The sequence below is a fragment of the Polypterus senegalus genome, chromosome 9 (genome assembly GCF_016835505.1).
Source record: "Polypterus senegalus isolate Bchr_013 chromosome 9, ASM1683550v1, whole genome shotgun sequence".
In the NCBI taxonomy this organism is placed as follows: domain Eukaryota; kingdom Metazoa; phylum Chordata; class Cladistia; order Polypteriformes; family Polypteridae; genus Polypterus; species Polypterus senegalus.
In genome coordinates this window covers 103,847,607-103,873,643 of record NC_053162.1, presented here as the reverse complement: position 1 = coordinate 103,873,643, position 26,037 = coordinate 103,847,607, and the positions used below count along the sequence as shown (strand labels likewise).

General features: G+C 39.2%; 1 protein-coding gene across 1 annotated transcript in view; it reads left to right on the top strand.

The window, feature by feature from the left end:
- Positions 1-26,037, top strand: part of LOC120534882 (carboxylesterase 5A-like) — a 49,001-nt gene that overhangs the window by 7,406 nt on the left and 15,558 nt on the right. Inside the window, exons 3-7 of the mRNA XM_039762396.1 lie at positions 4,252-4,390; positions 12,136-12,269; positions 12,391-12,580; positions 21,672-21,746; positions 25,066-25,213. Of these exons, the coding sequence (XP_039618330.1) occupies positions 4,252-4,390; positions 12,136-12,269; positions 12,391-12,580; positions 21,672-21,746; positions 25,066-25,213 (686 nt within the window). The remainder of the gene's footprint in view (positions 1-4,251; positions 4,391-12,135; positions 12,270-12,390; positions 12,581-21,671; positions 21,747-25,065; positions 25,214-26,037) is intronic.

Genomic DNA, 26,037 nt, shown 5'->3' with positions numbered 1-26,037 from the left:
CGCAGGGCTCAGTACTGGGACCTTTACTGTTTTCACTTTACATGCTTCCACTGGGATCTCTCATTAGGAAACATAATGTTAATTTTCACTCGTATGCAGATGACACCCAGTTATACCTTTCATTTAAATCAAATGAAGTTTCTCCGATGTTGTCTTTAATTAGTTGTGTTAGTGAATTAAAGGAATGGATGAATGAGAACTACTTGTCTTTAAATACAGATAAAACAGAGATGTTAATTGTTGGAGGGAATGACGCTGATCACAGCAATATTTTGTCGTCATTTAACTCAGTTGGAATCCCAATTAATTTTACTGAATCAGCCCGCAATCTAGGAGTTATCTTTGACTCTAGCATGTCATTTAAAGCATATTACAAAGTCGTCCAAAACATGTTTTTCCATCTTAAAAATATTAGGAAATTAAGGCGCTTTCTAAATAAACAGGATTGTGAGAAATTAATTCATGCATTTATCTCTAGTAGGATTGACTACTGCAATGCGGTGTTCACTGGCTGTTCAAACTGTTCTCTATACAGCCTCCAGTTAATCCAAAATGCGCTGCAAGAATTATTACAAGAACAAGAAAATATGAACACATAACCCCAGTTCTTAAATCTTTACACTGGCTCCCAGTTAAATTTAGGGCAGATTTCAAAATCCTCCTTTTAACATATAAAGCATTAAATGGCCAAGGTCCGCTTACTTGTCTGAACTTATCATGACTTACAAACCTGAGCGCACATTAAGATCTCAAGATGCCGGTCTGCTTAGGATTCCAAGGATTAATAAAATAACAGTGGGAGGTCGAGCTTTTAGTTACAGGGCCCCTAAACTGTGGAATGGTCTTCCTGCTTCCATAAGAGATGCCCCTCGGTCTCAGCCTTTAAATCCCGGCTGAAGACTCACTACTTCAGTTTAGCATATCCTGACTAGAGCTGCTGATTAACTGTACATACTGCATCTCTGTTGTTAGTCATTAGCACTATAACATAAGTAACATGATAATTATATTTGAATACTAACCCTCACCTATTCTGTTTCTTTTCTCGGTACCCAAATGTGGCCATTGGTGCCACGGCCCACCTGCCAAGTTGTTTGCCTGCCTATGGTAAAGTCATCCCTGATGGAGGATCACAGGAATCATGGGAAAGAGGGTCCTTTCATCGGAGCAATGTTTCAGCCGTGGCATGGCCAAATGGAGATGCAGCTAGATGGATGAGGTCTCCAGGACTCTAAAAATATCCAAACCTAATTATGTCATATCATCTACTGTTAAACCGTAATTCTAAAATTTTTATTATGCTGTCTTAAGGAATTGTTCTGTTGTGTATATTGTATTGTATTGACCCCCTACTTTTGACACCTACTGCACGCCCAACCTACCTGGAAAGGGGTCTCTCTTTGAACTGCCTTTCCCGAGGTTTCTTCCATTTTCCTACAAGGTTTTATTGGGAGTTTTTCCTTGTCTTCTCAGAGAGTCAAGGCTGGGGGCTGTCAAAGGCAGGGCCTGTTAAAGCCCATTGCGGCACTTCCTGTGTGATTTTGGGCTATACAAAAATAAACTGTATTGTATTGTATTGTATATGTAGTGGGGGATATTCAGCCTTTGTTCTGAAGCGCACAATCAACTCTTTTGTCTTGTTGACATTAAGGGACAGATTGCTGTCCTTACACCAGCTCATTAACTGTTCCACCTCTGCTTTATAAGATGTTTCATCTTCATCACTGATGAGTCCTAGTGCTGTTGTATCATCAGCAAACTTAATGAGTTGATTTGTGCTGCATTTGGCAGTACAGTCATGTGTTAGCAGAGTAAAGAGCAATGGATTGAGCACACAGGCCTGAGGGGCCCCTGTGCTCAGTTTGACGGTGTACAATGTTTTAGTGTCAACATATGCTGTCTGTTGTCTTTCCAAAGTCCAAGATCCAGTTACAAGGTAAAGTGTTCAATCTGAGCATAGAAACTTTCACTATTAGCTGTTGTGGGATGATTGTATTAAAGGCTAAACTGCAAGTCAATAAACAAAATCCTGCAATAGCTTTTCTGTTCCTCCATGTGGGATAATATGGTGTGTAGGACTAGTGTGATTGTGTTATCCGTGGTTTGATTGGTATGATACACAAACTGTAAGGGCTCCAGTGAAGGTATTAACTTGGCCATATGTACTGTATTTGGGGACATTTGTAACAACCCGGTTCTTGAGAAAAACACAACACAGACAGAACATACAAATTCCAGTAAAAGATAACCTGAGTGAGAAATGAACCCAAATCGCCAGATCTGACGGATTATCAGTGATTATTATGAAGTGCTAGTAAATGGCAGTCAAGTGCAACCAGAGGAGTATGTCATGTGTAGCATGCATTTTTACAAAAAAAAAAGCCTTTAAAGTTATTCTTGTAAATTATTGCTACCTAGATGGGCCAATTATTTTTACGATGAATTAAGTGAGTAACTGGAACCTCTTTTGTGTAAACTATAATGTAAAAATAATACTGTAAGGTCTAAAAATGACACGTTGAGAGCAGAAATATTTATGAACCTCATGATACTTATAGTGCTTGACAGGTGCTGATCATTAGTAGGCTGGACAAACTTTAGTGTTTATTTTATATTTACAATATGTATTTATAAAGTAAGAAAACTGGCATATCATCATGATTTGGTTCCTGCCCAGCACTCAACACTACCAGGATAGACTCCAGAATACTGGTCCATGGATGAGATTTGGTGGTTTTGACAATGGAAGGATGGGTGGGTAAAATTAGAAATTAACCACATAATCTATAGCTAGGCTTTGCATTTCAGGGTGACCGATATCTGGGGCAACAGTTCCATGATTACTAGTTATCTTACCTTAATATTTTGTCTTTTTGACATTGTTGAAAATTTAAATTTGTAAATTTTGAAAATATGAGCCACACCTAACTATGGGTTGAATGAACTATGCCAAGGATTGCTTATCTTTTTTGGAACGTCTGCCCTCATGCTTTCTGTCAGTTTCATGCTGTGTGGGATGATTTCTTCTGAAGGCATCACTTTACCGAGTTATTTCTAAACAGTTAATGCCTGTTTTATGTAACACATTTATCAATATTCTCCAAATTGAGTTTCTTCAAGAAGATTTCCATGTTTACTGCATTTGTCTGTAACGAAACAGCATGGTGGAGGAAGATGTTTCACATGTATAAAGTGGCATGGTGGCATTGCTGAAACCCAGTTCAAGTCCTCACTGGACTGTTTTCTGTGTGCTGTTTGCATGAACCTTCTGTGTATATGTGGTTTCCTCCAATAGTCTTAATATATGGTGTTTCATTGATTGAGGGTCTGAGTTAACCATGATGGGCTCTCTCCTGTGATGGACTGGATGGATTTAGCTTGAACATCTCATAGCAGTATTGGGATCAAGGCAAAAGGAATTCCTGCATATGGTGGCAGTTCACTGCAGACTCAGATACAAAGACATTTTGGAGTTGCCACATCAGATAACCTTCATGCTGTTGAAATTGTGAGAAAGTAATGGTGAATCTGGACAAAAGACCAGTGCAGACACAGGGAGAACATGTAGAATTCCCAAAGGCAATGAAGTGAACCTAGGATTTGGACCTAGGACACTGGTGGTAACAATAACCATTACATTAAAATCCCATTGTAAAACATGAAATAAGAGTGTGCAAAGATAATTTTTAGATTAATAATATTTATGTAGCACTTTTCTAATCTACTTCATAGCATTCACTGGGATTTGAACCCAGGACTCTTAGGTATTTCCTAACCTGCCACCTTTGATGATTTTAAACTTTTTCTACTTTGTGTTGCTAGTGAAGGGGTTTTTGAAGTAATCCTGGCAGCTACTTTAAACACAACTTTCTGCTGATGCTAATGCTACTGATTCCAAACAAACAGACAGTACAGAGATGTGAAGCAAGTAGAATCGGTGAATGGACACCTGGTGAAAAAATATATTCAGTTAATGCTGATTAATCTGGAAATATTTGTAGAAAAAGAGTACTTTGATTAAATGTAAGTGTATGTGTAGTATAATAAATGCCTATACTGTTACGTTGTCAGCATTCACTTTCTGGTTTGTTTATGTGTTGGCTGCCATTCAACCAGTTGAGTCTTTGCACATTTCATTTTTTGTATAATACAGTGTTCTTTCTATAATCCATTGCCTTGTTCTTTTTACTTATGTACTTTCCTTTTTAATCCAAAGTATAATCTTGAATCTTGGTATTAATTTTATTATAGTTGTATCCAAAATGTGGACTTTATAGAAAAGTTTTTGGAGGAGGTGAAGCTAACATTACAGATCCCTGTTGTTTCTGAAGATTGTTTGTACTTAAACATCTACACCCCCGCAGAATCCAACAAGGAGTCAAGATTACCAGTAAGTTTAAAGGATTCACTCAGTTACCCACTGTCTGTTTTTCGTTTTAATATTTAGGGCTTGTGTAAAGCTTGTTCAGACTCTCGTATGTCACATACCACTACAGGTATCTGCCTCACTCTGCACTTTTTTATTGTGTGTTATCATTGCACAATCTCATTTTGTTTCTGCTTTACACAATACACTCCTTAGTTTGTTCCTTCCTTTTCTGAATCCAATTTGTCCAATACAGGGCCACCATGCAGGTAGCATTTGGGGCATGGTGAGTCACAGTTTAACACAAACAGGGACAATGCAGATATACCGTTAAACTAACCCTTGGGCAGAGGGAGGAAAGGAACATGGGAGAAGTCCAAACCAACTGTGGCTACTTCAAGATTCCAACTGGCTGCTCTAATAATCACACCGCCTTGCCATCTTTAATTAATATATTTCTCCATTTTATAATCCTGCTTATTGCACTTAAGGGGAGCCATATCATATCCTGAAAGTAACTATCTCTGTACCAGGTGCCAGTCTATTATGGGACACAGTCACAGTTACACATTCACACTCTCTCATTACAGGCCAGTTAACCTAGTTGAACATTTCTGTCATTTGTGGGGGAACAAGTGGTGTCCCTGGAAGTAAGCTTGGGGGCATATAAAATCTCTACAGTAACAGATACACCAACTCTAAAACACTGTATCGCTGTCTTAACTTTAACTAACACAGCTTAAAAATCAAACAGCCTCTTACTTCGCTGAAGGTGGGGCAAAAGAACTGTGAATCAGGTTTACATATTAATGTCTCTTCCTTTCAAAGATCCCAGGGGGAGGTAGGGAAAGGATCTTTCACTTAATATCTTAAGAAAAGGAGTGGAAGGCAGCGATGCATAGAATACACTCTAGCTCTATATGCACAAAGCATTCAATCATTCAACTTAAAATCTTTTATCTATCACTCATTTAAGACTGTCCAAAGCATATCCAGGACAAGATTCAGCCTGTGAATGTTGCAATTTAGCTCTAGTCTCACTGAGCCACATGTTTTGGATGTGCACCAAATTAGCATTACTTTGGACAACAATCACTCCTAACTCATTAACAGCTGTGTTTGGTGTACTTCCAGATGGGCTTAAATTGGAGAAGGACAAATTAATTGTAATTGCCTTTACCAAACTACTAGCATGTAGATGTATCTTGTTTAACTGGAATAATCCCAGCCCACCTGTTATATTTCGGAAGGGTAACAGAAGTTCTATACTATTTGAGATTGACAAAATCAAATTCTCGGGTACAAGATCTGTTCAAAACTTTTTAAAATTATGGCAAGACCTAATTAATAATATTTTAGAATAAGCATTTATATTGAGGAAAAGGACTTTTACTCTTTGTAGTTTTTTAAAGGTTTGCGATAGCTGTTGGCTCTTCTCTCTTTCTCTTGGGAGGGTGTTGAACTTTGTTTAGTTAAGTTAGACTTGGGTGTATGGAACATTATTTTTTTCAAAAGAAATTATTAATAATACCAAAAAAAGAAACAGGTTTACATGAATCCATAGCCTGTCCAGCATGTAAAAGCTCTTGGTGCATGAAACAATGTAATCCTTTTCGGAAACTAAGAGCTCAACACCAGTCTGTTAGTAAGCAGACTCATTATCTATACTAATAAAAGGCAAAGCCCTCACTGACTGACTGACTGACTGACTGATTGACTCACTCACTCACTCACTCACTCACTCACTCACTCACTCACTCACTCACTCACTCATCACTAATTCTCCAACTTCCCGTAGGTAGAAGGCTGAAATTTGGCAGGCTCATTCCTTACAGCTTACTTACAAAAGTTGGGCAGGTTTCATTTCTAAATTCTACGCAGAATGGTCATAACTAGAACCTATTTTCTCCATATACTGTAATAAACGCGTTAAGCTCGATGGCGTGGGGGCGGAGCTGCATGTGACATCATCACGCCTTCCACGTAATCACGTGAACTGACTGTGACCGCAGTACGTAGAAAGAAGGAAGCGCCCCAAAGAGTGCTGAAGAAGTTTAATGAGAAGACACGAGGTATAAACGAGACTTTGGATCACTTTGTAACGGAGTTAAAATTGCTGTAGCGAGAAACTTTTAAGTGCCGGGTCTTAGCTAACATTAAATAAAGCCGTGGACATTGCAACATCTCACAACAGAGCAGCTCACGTGAACTGACTAAACGCAGTAATGAGTGATCACTTCCATGCATCAAACCTGCTCAAAAACGCATTACACAATTGACAAGGTAGGAAAAGAATATGCTCTGAGTTGAGCTCCACAGCTAACGCTGTCTTGGAAGCAACTTCGTCACGCTGCCACCAAATACTCACAGAAAAATCCACAAGTTAATACACATGCTGTCTTTAGAGTTTCTCCACATTCAATGTATTCCTCGCATCCCTGTTATACCCTCTGATCTCCCATTTCAATTCAGATGACTCCAATTTCCAGTAAGGCTCTGCTATGCGATGACAAGTAATAAGTCTCAGGGTCAGACACTACAAAATGATGCTATTGATTTCAGGCAAGATTGCTTTTCTCCTGGACAACTATACATTGCATTCTCAAGAGTGAGCTCAAGCTTCGCTATATTACAACCGGAGTGCTGAACTGACAACGTGATATACTGTATAAAGAACTATAATAATCGTAATAAACGAACAATAAAACAGCGGACAACCCGTGGATTAAATAAGATGGCAGCTTCCTTGCCAAAGGAAAAAGGAAGGCTTTATATGTCGCTCGCTTATAAAACAGCAGAGAAGCTGTGTAAAGGCTGCTTCACAAAAAACTAGTGGAGCGCCTTATATGAGCAGGCAGTCAGCTAAAGAAGGGAATCAATAAATATCTATAATCTTAATAAACGAACAAAAGATAGTGTACAAGCCGCGGATTAAATAAAGGAAATGGGTACCTAAACAATAAAGTAAGTCTCGAATAGCTACACAATAACTATAACAATCATAATAAACGAACAATAAAACAGTACAGAACCCAAGCAAGCAAGGAGAAATGATGGCCTTATATGGCATTTGTTTATAAAGCAGCGGAGAAGCTGTGTGAAGGCAGCTACACAAAAAAACAGCAGAGCGCCACACTCTGAATGTATTCCTCGCATCAACGTTATACCCTCTGATCTCCCATTTCAATTTAAATGCCTCAAATTTCCAGTAAAGGCTCTGCTTCAAGGGTTGACAATTAATAAGTCTCAGTGACACACCCTACAAAAGGTTGCCATTGATTTGAGGCAACATTGCTTTCTTCCTGGACAAAACTATACGTTGCATTCTCAAAAGTAAGCTCAGTGCGCAGCTTGGTCATATTACAACTAGAGTGCTGAACTGACAATGTGGTATACAAACAGATCCTTAACAGACAGTTATTGGTATATTTTCCCTCAGTTTAAAAAGATTTTCTTTTCTTCTTAATAAAAATTTAAAAGCAGCTCTTCGTCACTGCGAAGCGCGGGGATTTTGCTATATAAAGTATATATAGATATATATGTATGTATGTGTATATATATATATATGTAGATCCGTATATATATGTATATATGTGTCTGGGTGTGTGTGTATATATATATATATATATATATATATATATATATATATATATATATATATATATATATATATATATATATATACAGTGGGATGCAAAAGTTTGGGCAACCTTGTTAATAGTCATTATTTTCCTGTATAAATCGTTGGTTGTTACGATAAAAAATGTCAGTTAAATATATCATAAAGGAGACACACACAGTGATATTTGAGAAGTGAAATGAAGTTTATTGGATTTACAGAAAGTGTGCAATAATTGTATATATATATAGATATGTGTATGTGTAGATATGTGTACTGTATATGTAGATATGTTTATATGTATATATTGTGGTCCCCGGCCGGGATGCCCAGGAGGAGGAGAGGAGGGCTTGTGCCTCCTCCAGACCACAAGGGGGCATCCGTCCTGGTTATGTAGGGGGTCTCGGGTAAAGGGCTTGGAATCCCAGCCCTGTAGGGACCCGTGGCCACCGCTAGGCGGCGCCCCGATGCCGGTTTACCCCGTGTGGTCTTTGGCCTGGCGGGGACGCCTTGGAAGACCGGAGGAGGGCGTGTGCCTCCTCCAGACCGAGAGAGGGCATCCGTCCTGGTTATGCAGGAGGCCTTGTGTAGGGGGCTTGGAAGCCCAGCCCTGTAGGGACCCATGGCCACCACCAGGCGGCGCCCCAGTGCCTATTGATCTGGAGCCCGCACTTCTGCCACACCAGGAAGTGCCGGGGGGAAGAGGAAAGGGGATACACGGATGGCTTCCGGGCGCAGCCGGCACTTCCGCCACACAGGGGTGTGGCCAGGACTAAGTGCCGGGAAGCAGCTGGAGCCCATCCGGGTTCCCATAAAAGGGGCCGCCTCCCTCCAGTCATTGGTGGATGTCGGGAGGTAGCAGGACTGAGCTGGAGAGAGAGGACGGGAGGAGGCCAGGAAGGCACAAAGACTGTGGGCCCTGGACTTTGGGGAAATCGGTGCAAGAGGCACTGGGGTTTGTGAGTGCACGTGACTTTTGACATTGGAAATTGTATATAGTGTAAATAAACGGTGTGTGGGTGCAAAAATATGTTGTCCGTCTGTCTGTGCCGGGGCCAGCGTTCACAATATGTATATGTTGTGGACTGGGACCCGGACACAGGCAGACGGACACCATAGTTTCACCACACACTATTTATTACACAACAATATGTACAAATTCATGCTCACAAACCCCAGTGCCTCTTGCACTGATTCCCCAAAGTCCAGGCCACACTCTCAGTCACTGCGCTGCCTGGCGGTGGCCACGGGCCTCCACAGGGTTGGGCTTCCAAGCCCCCTACCCGTGGCCCCCAATACAACCAGGGCGATCGCCCCCTTACAGTCTGGAGGAGGCACAAGCCCTCCTCTGGTCCTCCTGGGTGTCCCGCCGGGCTCTAGACCTGACCGGGTCCCACACGGATACTCCGCATCGCTGGCGCCGCCTGGCGGTGGCCACGGTCCCTACAGGGCTGGGATTCCAAGCCCTTTACCCGAGGCCCCCTACATAACCAGGACGGATGCCCCCTCACGGTCTGGAGGAGGCACAAGTCCTCCTCCGGTCCTCCACAATGTATATATGTTTATGTGTGTGTGTGTGTCTGTGTGTGTGTGTGTGTGTGTGTGTGTGTATATATATATATATATATATCTATACTAATAAAAGGCAAAGCCCTCACTGACTGACTGACTCACTCACTCATTCACTGATTCATCACTAATTCTCCAACTTAGGTAGAAGGCTGAAATTTGGCAGGCTCATTCCTTACAGCTTACTTACAAAAGTTAAGCAGGTTTCATTTTGAAATTCTACCCGTAACGGTCATAACGGTCAATAACGATTGACAACGTCCGCCATGTTGAACTTTCTTATTTATGGCCCCATCTTCACGAAATTTGGTAGGCGGCTTCCTGCGCTTAACCAAACCGACGTCGTACTTATTTCGATGGTATGATGCCAATGTCGGCCACCATATTGAACTTTCCAACGTCACTAATTCTCCAACTTCCCGTGTAGGTAGAAGGCTGACCCCATCTTCATGAAATTTGGTAGGTGGCTTCCCGCGCTAACCAAAACCGATGTACATACTTATTTCGTGGTGTGACGCCACTGTCAGCCGCCATATTGAACTTTCCAACGTTGCTAAGTCTCCAACTTCCCGTAGGTAGAAGGCTGAAATTTGGTACTTATTTCGTGGTATAATGCCACTGTCGGCCGCCATATTGAACTTTTAACAGTCTTTGTTACTTATGGGCCCATCTTCAAGAAATTTGGTACGCGGGTTCCCAACGCTAACTGAATCCTACTTACGTACATATATACGTCCATAGGCTGCAGCTCGGTCACCGTGTGAAGCGGCGTTGGGTCCCCCATCCCAACGCCTCCCACGTTGTTGGCTGCCTGCCTATATAAGGCTGTCTTTTCTTCCAGTCTCTACATTCCCTTCCTTGCTTCGCCACGGGATTCACGTCTCCCTGCACCCATTTCCTTTATCATTCCAACCGTACCCGCATTAACATGTCTATCGAGGTGATCACCATCGATCAAACTATTGTCACTTTATCGAGTGCTTTCCATGCCCGGAGATGGCACCTACCTTTTCCATTCTCTTTGTTATATATTGCACGGCCATATCAGGCTCACTCTTGATATCTGGAGGAACATTGTGTCTTATGTATTGAATGACTGAGACAGGTTCAAGGTGTGGACTGATGACAGTACAGGAGATAATTATACTACACAGGATCACTATAAGAGTGAAATGCTTAAGCCCTTCACCTATGGTTCTGCATGTGAGTTGATGGCTGCCGCTGAATTGTTAGGGTTGTCGCTTTCAAGTGTACCAAAATGGCCAAATATTTTATACCTTTGGACAACCGCCAATGCCTCTTCAACATCTTAGATTCACAGGTGACGATTTCAGTAGTGGACACTTTGATGTTTATGAATGTTTAAATTCTCAAAAGCTGGATGTGAAGTTATCGATGAAACTGGTTGTATACTTATAACGCTTGACAGATGCCGAATGTCTCTTCAACACAAGTCCTGCAAATACTGTCGTAGTTGAAACAAACCATGAAACTCAAAGCGATTATGACAACAGCAATACAAGCTGTGAGATTTGAAACAAGATTACTGTTCACATGGCCAACTGTACGTTGCATGCTTAAGAGTAAGCTCAGTGCACAGCTTGGTCATATTACAACCGGAGGGCCGAACTCACAATGTGGTACACAAAGAGATCCTTAACAAAAAATTTTTGGTATATTTTCCCTCAGTTTAAAAAGGTTTCATTTTCTTCTTAATAAAAATTTTAAGGCAGTACTTCGCCGCTGCGAAGCGCGGGTATTTTGCTAGTATATATATACTGTATAAGACAGCAACACTCATGACAGTGACAAAACAATTACATTGACAATCATGTTACGTTATGTTTAAAATATTTCCTTTTCTTTTTCATAACTTCTTTAACACACTACTTCTCTGCTGCGAAGCGAGGGTATTTTGCTAGTCTTCTTATATAATACGCTATCGTGGCTGTGGCTATTGTGGAAAAGATACTGAAGTAAAGAAGCGGGTTGCTAGAGTGGAAAAAAAAAGAGCTGCTCATGAAGCAGCAAGCTCATCAACCTCTGAGCAAACGAATGCTAAACATACAGAGAAAAAGGATGAAAACTAGAAATTACAGTAAGTGTATTTGCTGCACGTTATTGTGCAGTACGCCATTACTGGTACTTTAATGACTATTGTCAAAAAATCACCTCATATAGCACTTGCTGTAGCAGAGCACCTGGATCAGTCCATCGCTGAAGGTACTCCTCCATTTAACCAGAATGGCATGCCTGTGGCCCAGATAAATTCCTGCTGATTGTATGCTCACATTATCTCCCCATCGTGACAGATATTAGCGAAGCTTTGGAACTTCTGAAAGTCACTGTCATCTTCTTTATTTTGCCATACTCATAAAATCTCTGTTTCAGGGTGAAAAGTTTAAAAATATTTTTTTTTTCTGCAAAGTAACATTTACAGGTCTATAAGATGTCTTCATTCAGGATCTAATGAACACAATTGAAAAACAGTGCTCCTGCAATTATTATGTTCAGCCTTTAAAAAGCTTGTTTTTTCTTTCTGTTTATGCTGAAATACTACTGAAATATTTCACTTTTCCAGGTAATGGTGTGGATTCATGGAGGTGGATTAATGATGGGCGCAGCCACCATTTATGATGGCTCAGCACTTGCTGCGTATGAGAATGTGGTGGTGGTGGTGATCCAGTATAGGCTGGGAATTTTAGGATTTCTGAGGTAGATTTTCTAAATATTCAATTGTGCATTTGTAATTGATATTATTGAATTCAAGAATAACGAATAGTGCTCATCACTTTTCATTATCTATTTATCATTTATACTTTTTGTTAATATCTAGCACTGGTGATGACCATTGTCGTGGAAACTGGGGCCTCCTAGACCAAATAGCAGCTCTACAGTGGGTTCAAAGGAATATTAAGACTTTTGGAGGAGACCCAGACTCTGTGACCATTTTTGGAGAATCGGCAGGAGGATGCAGTGTATCGGCTCTTGTATGTACATATATAATTCTAACTATATGTGATATTTTACATTATTAAGTTTACTTTTGTATTAATGTAATTGAGCTTAACGAACACATTTAATGCACATGTATATAAAACACAAGTTTAGTCATAAATACACTCGATACAACTTTCCAAATATCATAATATAAATAAACAAAGTCATTCAACACCCTGACCCAACCCTGTTCAGAGAGAGATGCATGAACAGACCCAATATATTAAGGAATTTCTGCGTGTTTGATAATTTTAGTTCTGACTATACAATATCGAAAATTGTATTTTAAATCCTCTTTTATGTTGAAATAAAATTCTTATTTGCCTTCTCTCAGTGCTCATAAGTGGAATGAGATGACTTCAAATGAGTTGCCTTTTATCTCCTCTAGTCAAAATATTACATTTTGATTACTGGCTGACCTTGCATATTCTAGATCATTTGCCTAAATCTCAGTAATTCATTTAGATGCTCTTCTAGTTTTCACTTTTTTTTAAGCACAATATAGGAAATGCTCTGTCTCATCAAGTATACTTTAGGAATTTTCCTGAGTGTTCCCACAGATGTTTCTTAAAATACTAACATATTTAAGGAATATTTTAAGTCTGCATGTACATTAGAGTGTAACAAGTCTTTAATAACATACAAATACTAGAGCACAATACACTGTAAAGGAGAAAGCAAAACACTGAAGCTGTCTGAAATCCACGATGATACGAATTCCCGACATAGCAGGACACCTGCAAGTTTGGTCTTCTGTGTAGCAGATCTGGCCCCAGAAATACACTTTAAGTGTTTTCCAGAGTGCTCCCATGGGTTTCTGGAAATACATTTGAAAATATCAGCCTGTGTAAAAATCAATACAATAAACCTATTGTCCAGACTTTTTAGTGGGTTGAGTTTACAGTAACGAGTTCTATTAGTGAAACATAATGATTTGAGTTCTAGAATAAGCGAAGCATAGCCAGAGATAGCACACTGCATATTATGAGAGAGGATATTAAGTTATTATCAATATCTGTTAGTAACTGATGTAGAGTTAATAAAGAAATCTGGATGTGAGAACCGTCATATTACCACAGTGGTTTTAGATAATGTAGCAGCAGTTGTTAATGATCTACCTCAATTGAGGTTTAATATGCAAGTAAAATATCCCATCATTGTAAGAGTATGAGATTCTAACCATGAATTCTTATTTATAAAACATCAGTGCATATATATTGGCTGTAATTAAACTTTGTATGGCTCCCAGCCACTATAGTGTTGTGCCTTTCAAGCTTTGGTATTATGTTAGTAACTACGAAGGAGATTGACTTCTGAATTCAAATTCCTATGATAAGCAGAATGAAAGATTTCGCTGATCTCTTTTCAAAAATGATTGAACCTTATTATTAAAGTGGGTTTCCTACAAAAACAAAAAAGGAGATGAGATGTGAAAGCACTCTCATTCTGTTAAGTTCTTAACCATGACCTTAAATATTCCACTTTCGGAAATATAATGAGCTCATTATATTTTATTTAATAATTTTACAGATTTTGTTTTATTTTAGAGTAAGTCTTTCAAGATAATGAGAGAAATAACATCTATTTAAATTTTTTACTTGCAGCAAATATCCAAATTCTCCACTGGAAGTCTGCCACCAGTAATTGTTGCAATAAAATCTGAGAAATGCACTTTGGGAATAATCTGGATATGATTTGCTGTCTCCCCCTTCCCTCCCTACATCCACCCATCATGTCTTCCTACATTAGGATAAGATCAACCACAGCAAAAAGTTTGTGTTCTGACAACGACAAAAAATCATGGTACTCCCAAAAACACATAGACTCCTCCTGAAAAAAGTTACTAATACGTTGCTAAAATATAAATTACCAGTAACAGCACACTGCACGTTAAAGTGCAGTGAATACACTTGACTTGAGCATTCCTAGTTTTCATACTCTTTCTCTGTACGTTTAGCATTCGTTTGCTCAGAGGTTGATGTGCTTGATGCTTCCTGAGCTGCTTTTCTTTTCTCCACCCTAGCGGCCCACTTCTGCTCTTCTTTCGTCGGCATCTTCTCGCTTTAAAACTGATAAAGTCAGTGTTTATGTTGCAATTACTTAGTATGTTTTGTTTCATTTTTCACTTAAGCTGGCACTTAAGTCTTCAATCCACCTCAAGGATGATTTAAGATATGAAGAGGTAGGGGAAGTGACGGCGAAGGTGGTAGGGATGAGAACGGCGCCTATACGCATGCGCCACACGGCCACCCTGCTGGCTGCTACGGAGAGTTAATTCTACAATAAAATATAAATATAAAGAGTAATAACCTTGGGGGTCAATCATCACCCCAAAAGCGTGTAGTAGACGTCACGTAGTATATGTGTACCAAATTTCAGTTCAATAGGTCAAAGGGTTTGCGAGCTACAGGTGATTTAAAATCCTGGACAGACAAACGAACAGTCACGGTAGCATATTATATATAAAGATTACTAATTATTCTAAAACAGTCAACTAATTATTGGCTAGACAGTCAAAAGATAAAATAAAATAATACAACCCCCACTTCAAAAAGGTTGTGACAGTACAGAAAATGCTAATAAAAACAAAGCCAGGTTTACCTGATCAACTGCTTTGTTTTGAAGATGGGGACAGTGCTTACTTAATATTAATTACAGTGTCACAAGTTGAAATAGCAAGTTAATGGTGATGTTAAACAGGTCAGGCAGTTGTTTTACAGTACATAAGGAGCCACCAAAAAAGGTCTAGTCTTTCGAGAGCAATGATGGGTTAAGGCTTACCAATCTGCCAACAGATTCATCAGCAACTAATCTAGCACTTTGACAAAATTCCCAAGGATAGATCAGTATGATTTAGGGCATTGCATGCTCTATGATGACCAGTATAATTAAAAAATTCATAGAATACAGTCAGAACTTGATGCATAAAGGGCAAAGCCAAAAACCACTTCTTAATATGTATGACCTCGGATCTGCCAGATGTCACTGTCATAAAAACTGTCATGAATATCATGACACAATGTTAAGAATATTTTGGTAACCTTTGTTAGTCAACACTATTTACCTTTGCCTCCATAGGTGTAATTATGGCTTTAACATGCAAAAATAAGTCATAAATTACAACCATTTAGAAGTGTTGCCATCTTCTCTAGGCTTGGTCTCATCTGAGATGGAAAGTAGCACAGAGAAATTATATTTTGTGTTCTGATGAGTCATCTGAGATGAGTTTTGGAAAAACAGCAGTTGTGTTCTCCAGGCCAAAGAGAAAAATGATCATCCAAAATATAATATAATAATATAATATATAATATTATCAGCTTCAGGTCCAAAAGCCATCATCTGTCATGGTATGGGGTTGTGTTAGTGCTAATGACATTGGTAGCTTGCACATCTATGAGGGCACCATTAGTGCAGAAAGATATGTACAAACATTGGACCAATATATGCCTCCATCTACACGCTGTGTTTCCTGAATTTTCCAGAAGGACAACACTAAACCACACTCAGCTGACGTTTCAAATGCAAGGCTACATTAGCAGACAGTGCAGTTACTAGATCGGCTTGCCTGCAGTCATTGGTTGAGAAGGTGTGGTGCAGGGCGGCACGGTGGCGCAGTGGTAGCGCTGCTGCCTCGCAGTTAGGAGACCTGGGTTCGCTTCCCGGGTCCTCCCTGCGTGGAGTTTGCATGTTCTCCCGTGTTCGCGGGGTTTCCTCCGGCTCCGGTTTCCTCCCACAATCCAAAGACATGCAGGTTAGGTGGATTGGCGATTCTAAATTGACCCTAGTGTGTGCTTGGCCTGTGGGTGTGTTTGTGTGTGTCCTGCGATGGGTTGGCACCCTGCCCAGGATTGGTTCCTGCCTTGTGCCCTGTGTTGGCTGGGATTGGCTCCAGCAGACCCCCGTGACCCTGTATTTGGATTCAGCGGGTTAGAAAATGGATGGATGGATGGTGTGGTGCATTATGAAGAATAAAATGCGTCAATGAAGACCTTGTAGAATTGTACAGTTGAAGATCTGCACAATGGATGAGTGCAGGAAAATTTTGCCTGTTGAACTTAACCAACTAGTGTCTTCAGTTCCCAAATTTTAAAAGAAACAGTGATGTTTCACATTGATAAACACATGACTGTTTCCACTTGTTCGAGTATATTGTAGTCATCAGACTTGACATAAGTGTATATTTTTAAAATAATTAAATTCACAAGGTTAAACACCCAATGATTTGTTCTCAGTATAGTAAATGTCGAATAAAATTTACAAATCACTCCTCTTTTCCATCCTATCCCAACGTCTGGACGTTTTTGGAATTGCAAATAAAATTACGAAAAAAGGAAAAAAACAGGCCAAATATTGACTGACTAGATAGATAGAATTAAACCACAGTTGTCTGCAATAACCATTCAAACTATACCTTCACATGTGGTTAAACAAGAGAGAAGAAAGCAGGAAGAAAAAGATGGGGAAAAGAAAAATGAAAGTTAAACTAGATATTGTTATGTATTATCACTAAATATAATAATGTTAAACAGATGAGCAATAGTGCAATATAAAGATTCAGAATGATGGGTTAAGACTTAATAATGACCAAAATAGATATATATATATATTGTGGCGAGTGGCTAACAGGAGGACCGGAGGAGGGCTTATGCCTCCTCCAGACCATTAGGGGGCGACTGCCCTGGTGGCTTTGGGGATCACGGGAACGGAGCTTTGAAGCTCAACCCTATAGGGGCCCGTGGTCACCGCCAGGGTGTGCCCCATTGCCTATGGAGCCCTGGCCCTCAGCACTTCCGCCACACCTGGAAGTGCTAGTGAGAGAGAAGCTCATCGGGAGACACCTGGAGCACGTCCGGGTGTGTATAAAAGGAGCCGCCTCCCTCCATTCGAGGGCTGGAGTCGGGAGTGGAGAAAGACAGAACTTGATGGAGAGGAGTGGAGGCGGACCTGAGGAAAAGGCATTGTGTTGAAGGCCTGGACTTTGGGGTGATTGGTGCTGCGGCACTGGGTTGTGTGTGCTTCACATTGTGTGTAAATAGTTGTAAATAAACGTGTTGTGGTGCTTACAACAATGTCTGTCTGTCTATATCAGGGCTGTTTCCCACAATATATAACATTAAAAAATAGTCATATCAATTACAGAAAAACCGATCATTTAAATAAATCAGATTAAACACATTTACATGACATATACAATAAAATAAAACACTAGGGAAGGTTTACCAAGTAAACAATGTGGTTTTTCAATTCATGGATTTTCTTTTTGTAAGATTCTACACACTAGCTCTTCAGCAATTCCAAATATTTTAAAGTTTTTTTCTTCTTCCTCAGTTTTCCAAATCTGTTAGTATATTCTGAAGAATTTTAATTTCCTTTAATGCAAGGTATGAAGATGTGTTTTATGTCATCCAGTTGTGCTCCAGTTATGTTCATTTTACTTTCATTTTGACTTTATTTTTTTCTACCTTATGTTTAAAATATTTAAATAAGCATTTTACTTGATCCTTTATTTTTTACTCTGTATCATTCATGTAATACAGTATATAAAATGATCTCGCTGGCGGATATAATTACACGCCGGATGTGGCCGCGGCCTTGAGTTTGACACATATGGACTAAATAGAACTTGAAAAGATATATTTTTCGAATGTGATCGCGCAATTCAGATCGACTTGACGCGCACTACAGTACAGTACATCGAGCCCGCGTGCTATTGTGGTTTTGCCTGCGTGCCTCAATAAGTCACCCTCCCCTCACTCTTACTTTTTTAACGTTCATCTAATGAATAAACTGAGTATGGCGTTACCAAAACAATCATTGATGGCGAATTAAGTATCCATCATTCATAAAGCTTCAATTGGTGATCTGTCCTTCTGCGTTAACCGCATATTTTTTCATACGTCTCAAACAAAGGGGATGCGAGGGTAAAATGAATTGGGAAGCGCGCGTACATACTCAGTGCACCCCCTCTCGGGAATCGAACCTTGGTCGACACCGCTAGAGGCAAAGGCTTTATCATTGCGCCACGGCGTGTGGTTTATCGATTTGATTGTATGTAGATCGAGGTATATATATACATATATATATACCCGCGCTTCGCAGCAGAGAAGTAGTGTGTTAAAGAAGTTATGAAAAAGAAAAGGGAACATTTTAAAAATAACGTAACATGAGTGTCAATATATAGTAATTGTTTTGTGAGTGTTAGGAGTGTTGCTGTCATCAAGGATTTGATTATCATTATTTCTTTCAATTAGGTTTGTATGATGTGTTCAAGTTACATTCCGTGTTTGTCAATCGTTGTAAAGATAACAGGTTTCATTCATCGATTCGTTTTTTACTGCATCAATAAACAGCTCGTCTTCCTCTTTATCTGAGACGTGACACACTGAATGCGTGGGTTTTTTTTTTACACTGTGTTCCTTTAGCGGGACATTGACTTTTTCCACCGTGTGCTTTGTTTCCGCAGTAGCTGCACTTATGAATATGCTTGTATGTATCACACACTTCATATTTTTTTGCTGCCTTCTCAATTGTGTAATTCGGTTTTTGTTCAGCACTCTTTGGAACTGTTGCTTTTTGTCTGTGCACTGCGTCATTTCACGTGAGCCGCTCGGTGTACATGCATCGAAGGTTTCCAGCTGTGCTGGTGCCATCTCGTGCGATGTCCACGGCTGTATTTAATGTTAGACCCGGCACTTAAAAGTTTCTCTCACAGTTTCGCCGAGTTTGTGCCAATCCTATTCCACCCTGACCATCTCATCTTCCTCTGCATAAGCACAGTCCTTCACCTGTAAATATTAGTGGCAGTATTTCTATTGGATTGCCGCTGACGGACGGCCTTATATGGGCAGACACTAAATTACGTGGAGGCGAAACTCTGCCTCCCACGGGCATCGATTAGAGGTCTATTATAGTATATGGACGAAAAAATAGGTTCCAGTTATGACCATTACGTGTAGAATTTCAAAATGAAACCTGCCCAACTTTTGTAAGTAAGCTGTAAGGAATGAGCCTGCCAAATTTCAGCCTTCTACCTACACGTGAAGTTGGAGAATTAGTGATGAGTCAGTCAGTGAGTGAGTGAATGAGTGAGTGAGTGAGGGCTTTGCCTTTTATTAGTATAGATCACGGAGAAGTGATGCAATATAGAATCGAAAGAGATAAATTATTGGACGTATTAGAAATTCTAAAGCCAATAATTGATACAAATCCATACGTCTAAAAGTATTGCACTTTACACGAAAAATATCTGAAAAACATGGACAATGAAGTTTTCTTGAATTTCTATATGAATCCGAAAGATCACGCTCACATATATAATAAACCAACACATGATGAACTGTCAGCGATAATAGTTTCGAAAGACTGAGATATCAAAGTCAGAGTTAATATTCGTGTTTATCATAAAGCACAGCATGATTCGTCGCAAGCAGCTGATCCGGGAAACGACTAGTGAGTAGGGCCCGCATGAGGGTTGGCAAGCAAAGTTAGCTTGGGGCAGAGCCCCCTAGTCTACCTAAAAATTATGCTTGTGCAATAAAGAGCTTTCTTGGAAATTCACCAAACTGAGCTCACAAATATCAGAATATGTAATTTTGTTCAACAACAGCAAAGCTAATGGGAGTTTTACTCACCTCTCCTAGCAACTAATATGGCAATTCAACATTTTGGAAAAACTAAGAATTTGAACACAGTTCTTTAAAGTAAGTTCAGTTTATAAAGAGAGACATATTGATCTATAGCTTCATGGCTAAGTTTCAGCGGAGATCCTCAATTGCTTTCTTACCTTAAAACTCTTGGCACTCTTCTTTGTAATATCACACCTTTCACAGATGTCTGACTCTCGGCTGATCAGCAGACCTTCAGCTTTATAACCATCCATCAGTATCTAATCATTATGCTATGGCTGACCCCTTCTTAAAAATTCCAGAGTTACACGAATTAGTAATCTGACCCACTTTTAATGACTGTGCTCCAGAATTCCACAAATACAGTTCTGATGTGATCCAAACAATAAGCAAGTCAAATTGACTGTACCCTTACTGTAAGAGCCATTTTCCTAGTTCTATAAAATGTATGAATATTTACTAGATGATAATGCATAAAATATGGGAGGTTCCTAAAACCCCCGTGAATAGAATTGAGTTGGTATTTTCCTGACATTTCTTAACAGTTTTTGAGTAAACAATGTTCTTTAGTAAGTGTTTTGCCTTGCCTTGTGTAAGGTACAGAGGCATACGGTTTTTTAACCGTGTCCTTGAAAGAATTCTTTTTTGTGCTCGCGTTCGTGCTTATGCACGTCACTGAGCCTGGCGCATATCTAAGTGCCAACGGCCTAAGGGTCTTTTGAGTGTGAAGTAACTCGTAAATTAAAAGATCTAAGTTTTGAACCGTATGTTTAAAGCATACAGAAGAAGAAATAAATAACCTTTAAGTACAGAAGTAACCAAAGCTTCATAAGAAAAACTAAGTTTAAAGAAGATACATTTTTCCCCTTTTTTTTACCTTTATTCTTTGTGTGTAACTATTTTTCTTTTTATTCTTGTATGGATTATTTGCCTTTAACTTTCACTAAATATTTTTGAAACGAACTTTTGGACTGAGAGATTTCTTTGACACGCGTCTAACCCGTGCCTGACTTCACCTTATGCAAAAGGCGGCTACACTTACTATGCTCATGTTTAGGTGCTAGGCTAAAAATTCACACTGTCTTGATAAGCTTGTGAAATCCATTACTATGTGAGAATATTTAAACAATATTTTGATTGTCAACTGGTTTTCAGTCTTGAAATGAGTCTACACACTGTTATCCAGCCTTTTGTGTTTCCTCTGTCCCCTGTGCTTTTACACTTGGTGCATACCTTTCTTTACAACAATTTGCCTTAGTCCGTGTACAGTAGTACATCTCATCTTTTCACAGTTGCCTTCACCAACTATTGATTACACATTAATCTAGTTAACTGTTCTTGTTCATCACATTGTAACATAAATTTAGGTATTCATCCAGTGACTCACTCAAGACAATATCATCCTTATACAATGTGGATGTTGTGGCTACTTTATTGTCCTCTTCCATCCAACAACACTTAAAAAAAATAATAATTTTCATTTCTTTTCCAGGCCTTTTTTCCTCCTGGCTGGCAAGAGGGAATTGAGAAAGATGTGGCAGTTTCACTCCTGAATAAAATTTTCCCAGTGAGTGAGACATTTTGTATATTCAAGAAAGGTTTCCTATTGAAGTAGCAATAATGTGTAAAACATTTTATTTCAGTCACATTTTATTATAAATGTAATCATTATAAAGTATGGCAGTGATGTCTGCTTAGATATAGTGTATATGTTCTCCCTGTGTTGCTGTGAGTCAATTTGGCTCCTTACTGTAATCAAAAAACCATCCAGTAATGTGAGTTCAGCTGGTAAGACTTCTGTGATGGATGCTAAAACATGGGACTCTATAATGGAATAATTCCAGCCATACTGTTATGTATTAGTACTGCATGTTAAAGTTAATTTTTTTCAAGTCATTGTTATTTCTTCACAATTGTGGTACATACAGTATTAATTTGCAGCATAAAATTGTGTTCTAAAGTGAAGCATATTTTCTACATTTGTAAAATTCCTTGTCATTCTTACAGCTTGCAATGGGGCTAATAGATACACGGATCCTTAGGTGAATAAAAAACACCTTAAAACTGAATCATTTTTTGAGTGAAAATGTTACTGAGTAACATTTTCAGATTGCACACATATTGCAAAACAGCGTATCTATGTACTTTAAAGAAGGTAAAAAAGCAAACAGCAAGCCATTGTTGCGAAATTCAGCCATTTTAAAAGCTGGATTTGCTCCGCTGTTCATCATCTTCTGTGGCATATTTCAGGGCAAGGGCCATGGATTTACCTAAAAAAGTCAGCACCAAGCACTGCTATTGACACTGAATACCCTGATATGAATTGTTGTCTGTGTTCTGTTGACATTTAGGCAGTAATAACTGAAAAAGGAACATTTACGATTGCTTATATTCTTTTACTGTACTAGGCAGCCTCTTTCACCATGTGGCGACATGCATTCCCACCTCATTCTGCTCACCCCTCTGTATGCCACTCCTTCACATGGCTACCCTATGCAGGTATGCATCAGCTGCACAATCTCAGATGGCCTTTGTCTACCAAACATATGAACTGTACTAGTAATCTGTCACATGAGGTACGGTCAACAGAGCCTTCAAACAAGATGATAGTTTATAGGCTCAGTAAGTGCTGTGTCTACACTCTGCGTCTTTGCCCCCTGAAACCTCGGTGCTGCTGCTGTCACTGCTTGGAGAGCTTCTTTTCTGCCAGCTTCTTCAGGTAGCTCAGAGCTATCATTCCTGCCTCAAGGTTTCCATGAGTTTTACATGTTCTCCCCATGTATTTATGGACTGATTGTTATTTGCACAAAGTACAATGAAACTGATATGTGCTCTGTTCACTACACTGCCACTCACTGCGAATCTTGTTCTATAGGTTGCGTAAAATCACAGAATGTAATGAGTAAAAGGTAGGCACCATTTACACAAAAACAATTGTATGATGGCAGGACATAACGTTTGAAAAATCAGAGGCAAAATTAGCATTATAAGAAGAATATAGCTTGGTGCTGGGGGCTTGTTGGGTTGTCATAATTTCACCCATGATGGAGTCTATGAGCAGACAAAAGACAAGAAAATGTAATCTTACATTGAGAAAAATAGTTCCTTGAATCTATTTCCTTTTCCTATCACAAGGATACCTCATAAATGTGAAAGGAATATTTTCTTAAATTAAAACTTTTGTTGCTTCAAAGTAGACTTATTTGGTAAGTTTTAATATTTTTTTCATTCACCTATGAACCCATATAGCCGTTACTCTTATTGTAGCTGCACAAGCAGACAAGGTATATTTTAAAAAAAAAATTCCAAAACACTTCAAAAACACTTCAACTTGAAAAATATCCTTTAAGTCAGGTATTTGGCACTGTAGTACTTTTTAGGATGCTTGGTGAAATCTCACAAGCAAAATTCCTCACATTTTGTAGGAATGTAAGCAAACTGATGCTACTAGCTGGCTGTCTCTTTTATCAGTAGTTCAACAGCCACTTTCCATGTTTACCCAGTTGCACCCCAAATCTTTTTCCTTCACTCAGTGCAATTCTGGTTATCCTTCAGGCTAAGACCCATTCTTTTCATATCATTTCACACCTTTGGACTTCACCTTGGTGAGCCTATGTATGTCTAAAGTAATGGTGTGGGAGGAAGGGATAGGTCACTTCCGTCCTTGGACCTTCCTGGGAAGGGCTATGCTCCCTCCATTGGTATGTTTTAGTTTCCACTCTTCGATGCATACATCCATTCAGTTACACAGGATCAATTTAGAACCAGTGGTTAACCTAACACAGATGTGTTTGTGTTGCAGAAGTTCCTCCATAAATACACATACAGACTGTACACATTCCACAGACTATGACGGAGTGATTGAAACCTAAAATGCTAGACTCACAATAGCTTAATGAAATGGACAGATAACATTGCACTTAAATCTCAAATCTCCAATGGGGACCCTTGCTGCTTTTTTCGGGTCACTCTAGAGCCCATGGGGGTTTGGGTGGAGAGTCTTAATCTAGCCTTGCCTGTACTCTGCTTCAGAAATTAAGTAGACAAGCTGTTGTAAGATATTTTTAGACATTCTCAATTCAAAAAACACAATTTGTAGGTTTCTAAGATCACATACCTATTCAGAGAAGCTGTTTGTTGTTGGAAGTTTCTACCTGATATTAAAACTCTAGAGACACCCAGGTTTGTTTTTGTTAAAAATGACCATGAAACTGACTCTCCTCATTAAGTGAATGATCTGGTGAAACATGTCTATAGAAGATGTTCACTAAAATAATAACATTTGCTTTTTTATTAAAGCTGGTGGCTTTCGAGACAATGGACTAATGTTAAGAATTACTCCTCAATTAGAACATATCCTCTGTGGAAGTAATGATAGAAGAAGTGACACACAGTCATATGGCAACTAAGATGCAAGCTATGTCAACACTTTTACCTTTGAGGTTGCCTCGAAAACTCCACTTTTATAACAAGAATCCTATGAGTTTCTTGTTTTTGTTAGTGGGATTTAGCTTTCGAATTAATTCATAAATTTGTTCCTGTTTGCTTTATCATATGCAACAATTTTAAAGATGCTGGCTATTTCTGGCTCTCAGAAGCAGCACTAAGAGATTAAATTTAAATCACACTGCTGCCATATTTTTGCATTGCTTTCCCTTATACAAAGCACTGCCTTATACAACAATGCAGATTGAATTTTAAAAACTTTGATTAAAAATACTATTTGATAAAGTCAAAAGTGACTGATCTACTGCCACCAATCATTGAATACATAGAAATGTTTGCCTACATTGTATACATTCACTCCCATTGTTTGGCAGATTTGCTTTTGTGGAAGACTGTGGTGTTTGCTTAGTACTGTTTTAAGAGTATGTTGTGTTTTACAGGCTGGAATTAAAAATGAAAATGAATATATTTTTAATGAATATGTTGGCAACATCACTGATCCTACATTAGTTCGAGACCTGCTCACTCAAATAAGTGGAGATATTTTAATGGTGAAGCCGACTATTATTGCAGCTAATGCTCACAGAGGTAAGTAAAAGTAAGAGTCAAATGTAAGGATTATCATTATTATAAGGAGTATTCCTGTATAGACATTGTTATTATCATCACTGTAAAGGATAGGCCAGTTCTCTTCTCATATTCTTTCCCTTTTAACCCCTGGCCACCCCTGTTTGAATCTGTTGCCTGGTAGTCTTCATTATGTAGCAGTAATTTGATGGTAGGAGAGCAGCCCTAAACCAGGACAGCTAAGATGGAGCTTTACTAGAGCTTTGTGTTTCATATCTCTGGAACAGCCTACAGTTCTTTACCAGTTTGTGTGTTCTCTGTCTCAAGTTCACTTGTGACCTTTGACTTTGAATTTAGCGTTTTGTCTAGCAGCCTTCATCAGGTTTCCCTTTTTTGAAATGTATTCAGGATTTGTTGTAAATTTCTATCTGCTTATTTGTGTATGATCACCTACCTGTTTTAGTTCTGCCTACTGAATCTAAATTAATCAAAATTTTTTCTTTAACCAATATGTTTACTGGCCCTCCCAGATCTACAAAGTAATTTTAGTGCAGGTCGTCAGTTGTGCTTTTCACAGCGGCACAGTTGCTCAGTGTTTCCCTTGACCCATTCGTGCCTACTGGAGCAGGGGGGCCATGATTTTGCCTCTATGGGTGCAATTACCAATCACATTCCTGACATCGTCAGCACAGAAAAATAAGGTCTTTTCAAAATTTGTTACACGATTATTAGGGTCTGTTATAGTCCATCAGCATTTGCAAAACACATTTATTAGGAACTTGGATATTCACTCAAAAACTGTAAATTTTAAGCTTTTTCACAAATTGCATTTTAGATCAGTCTTC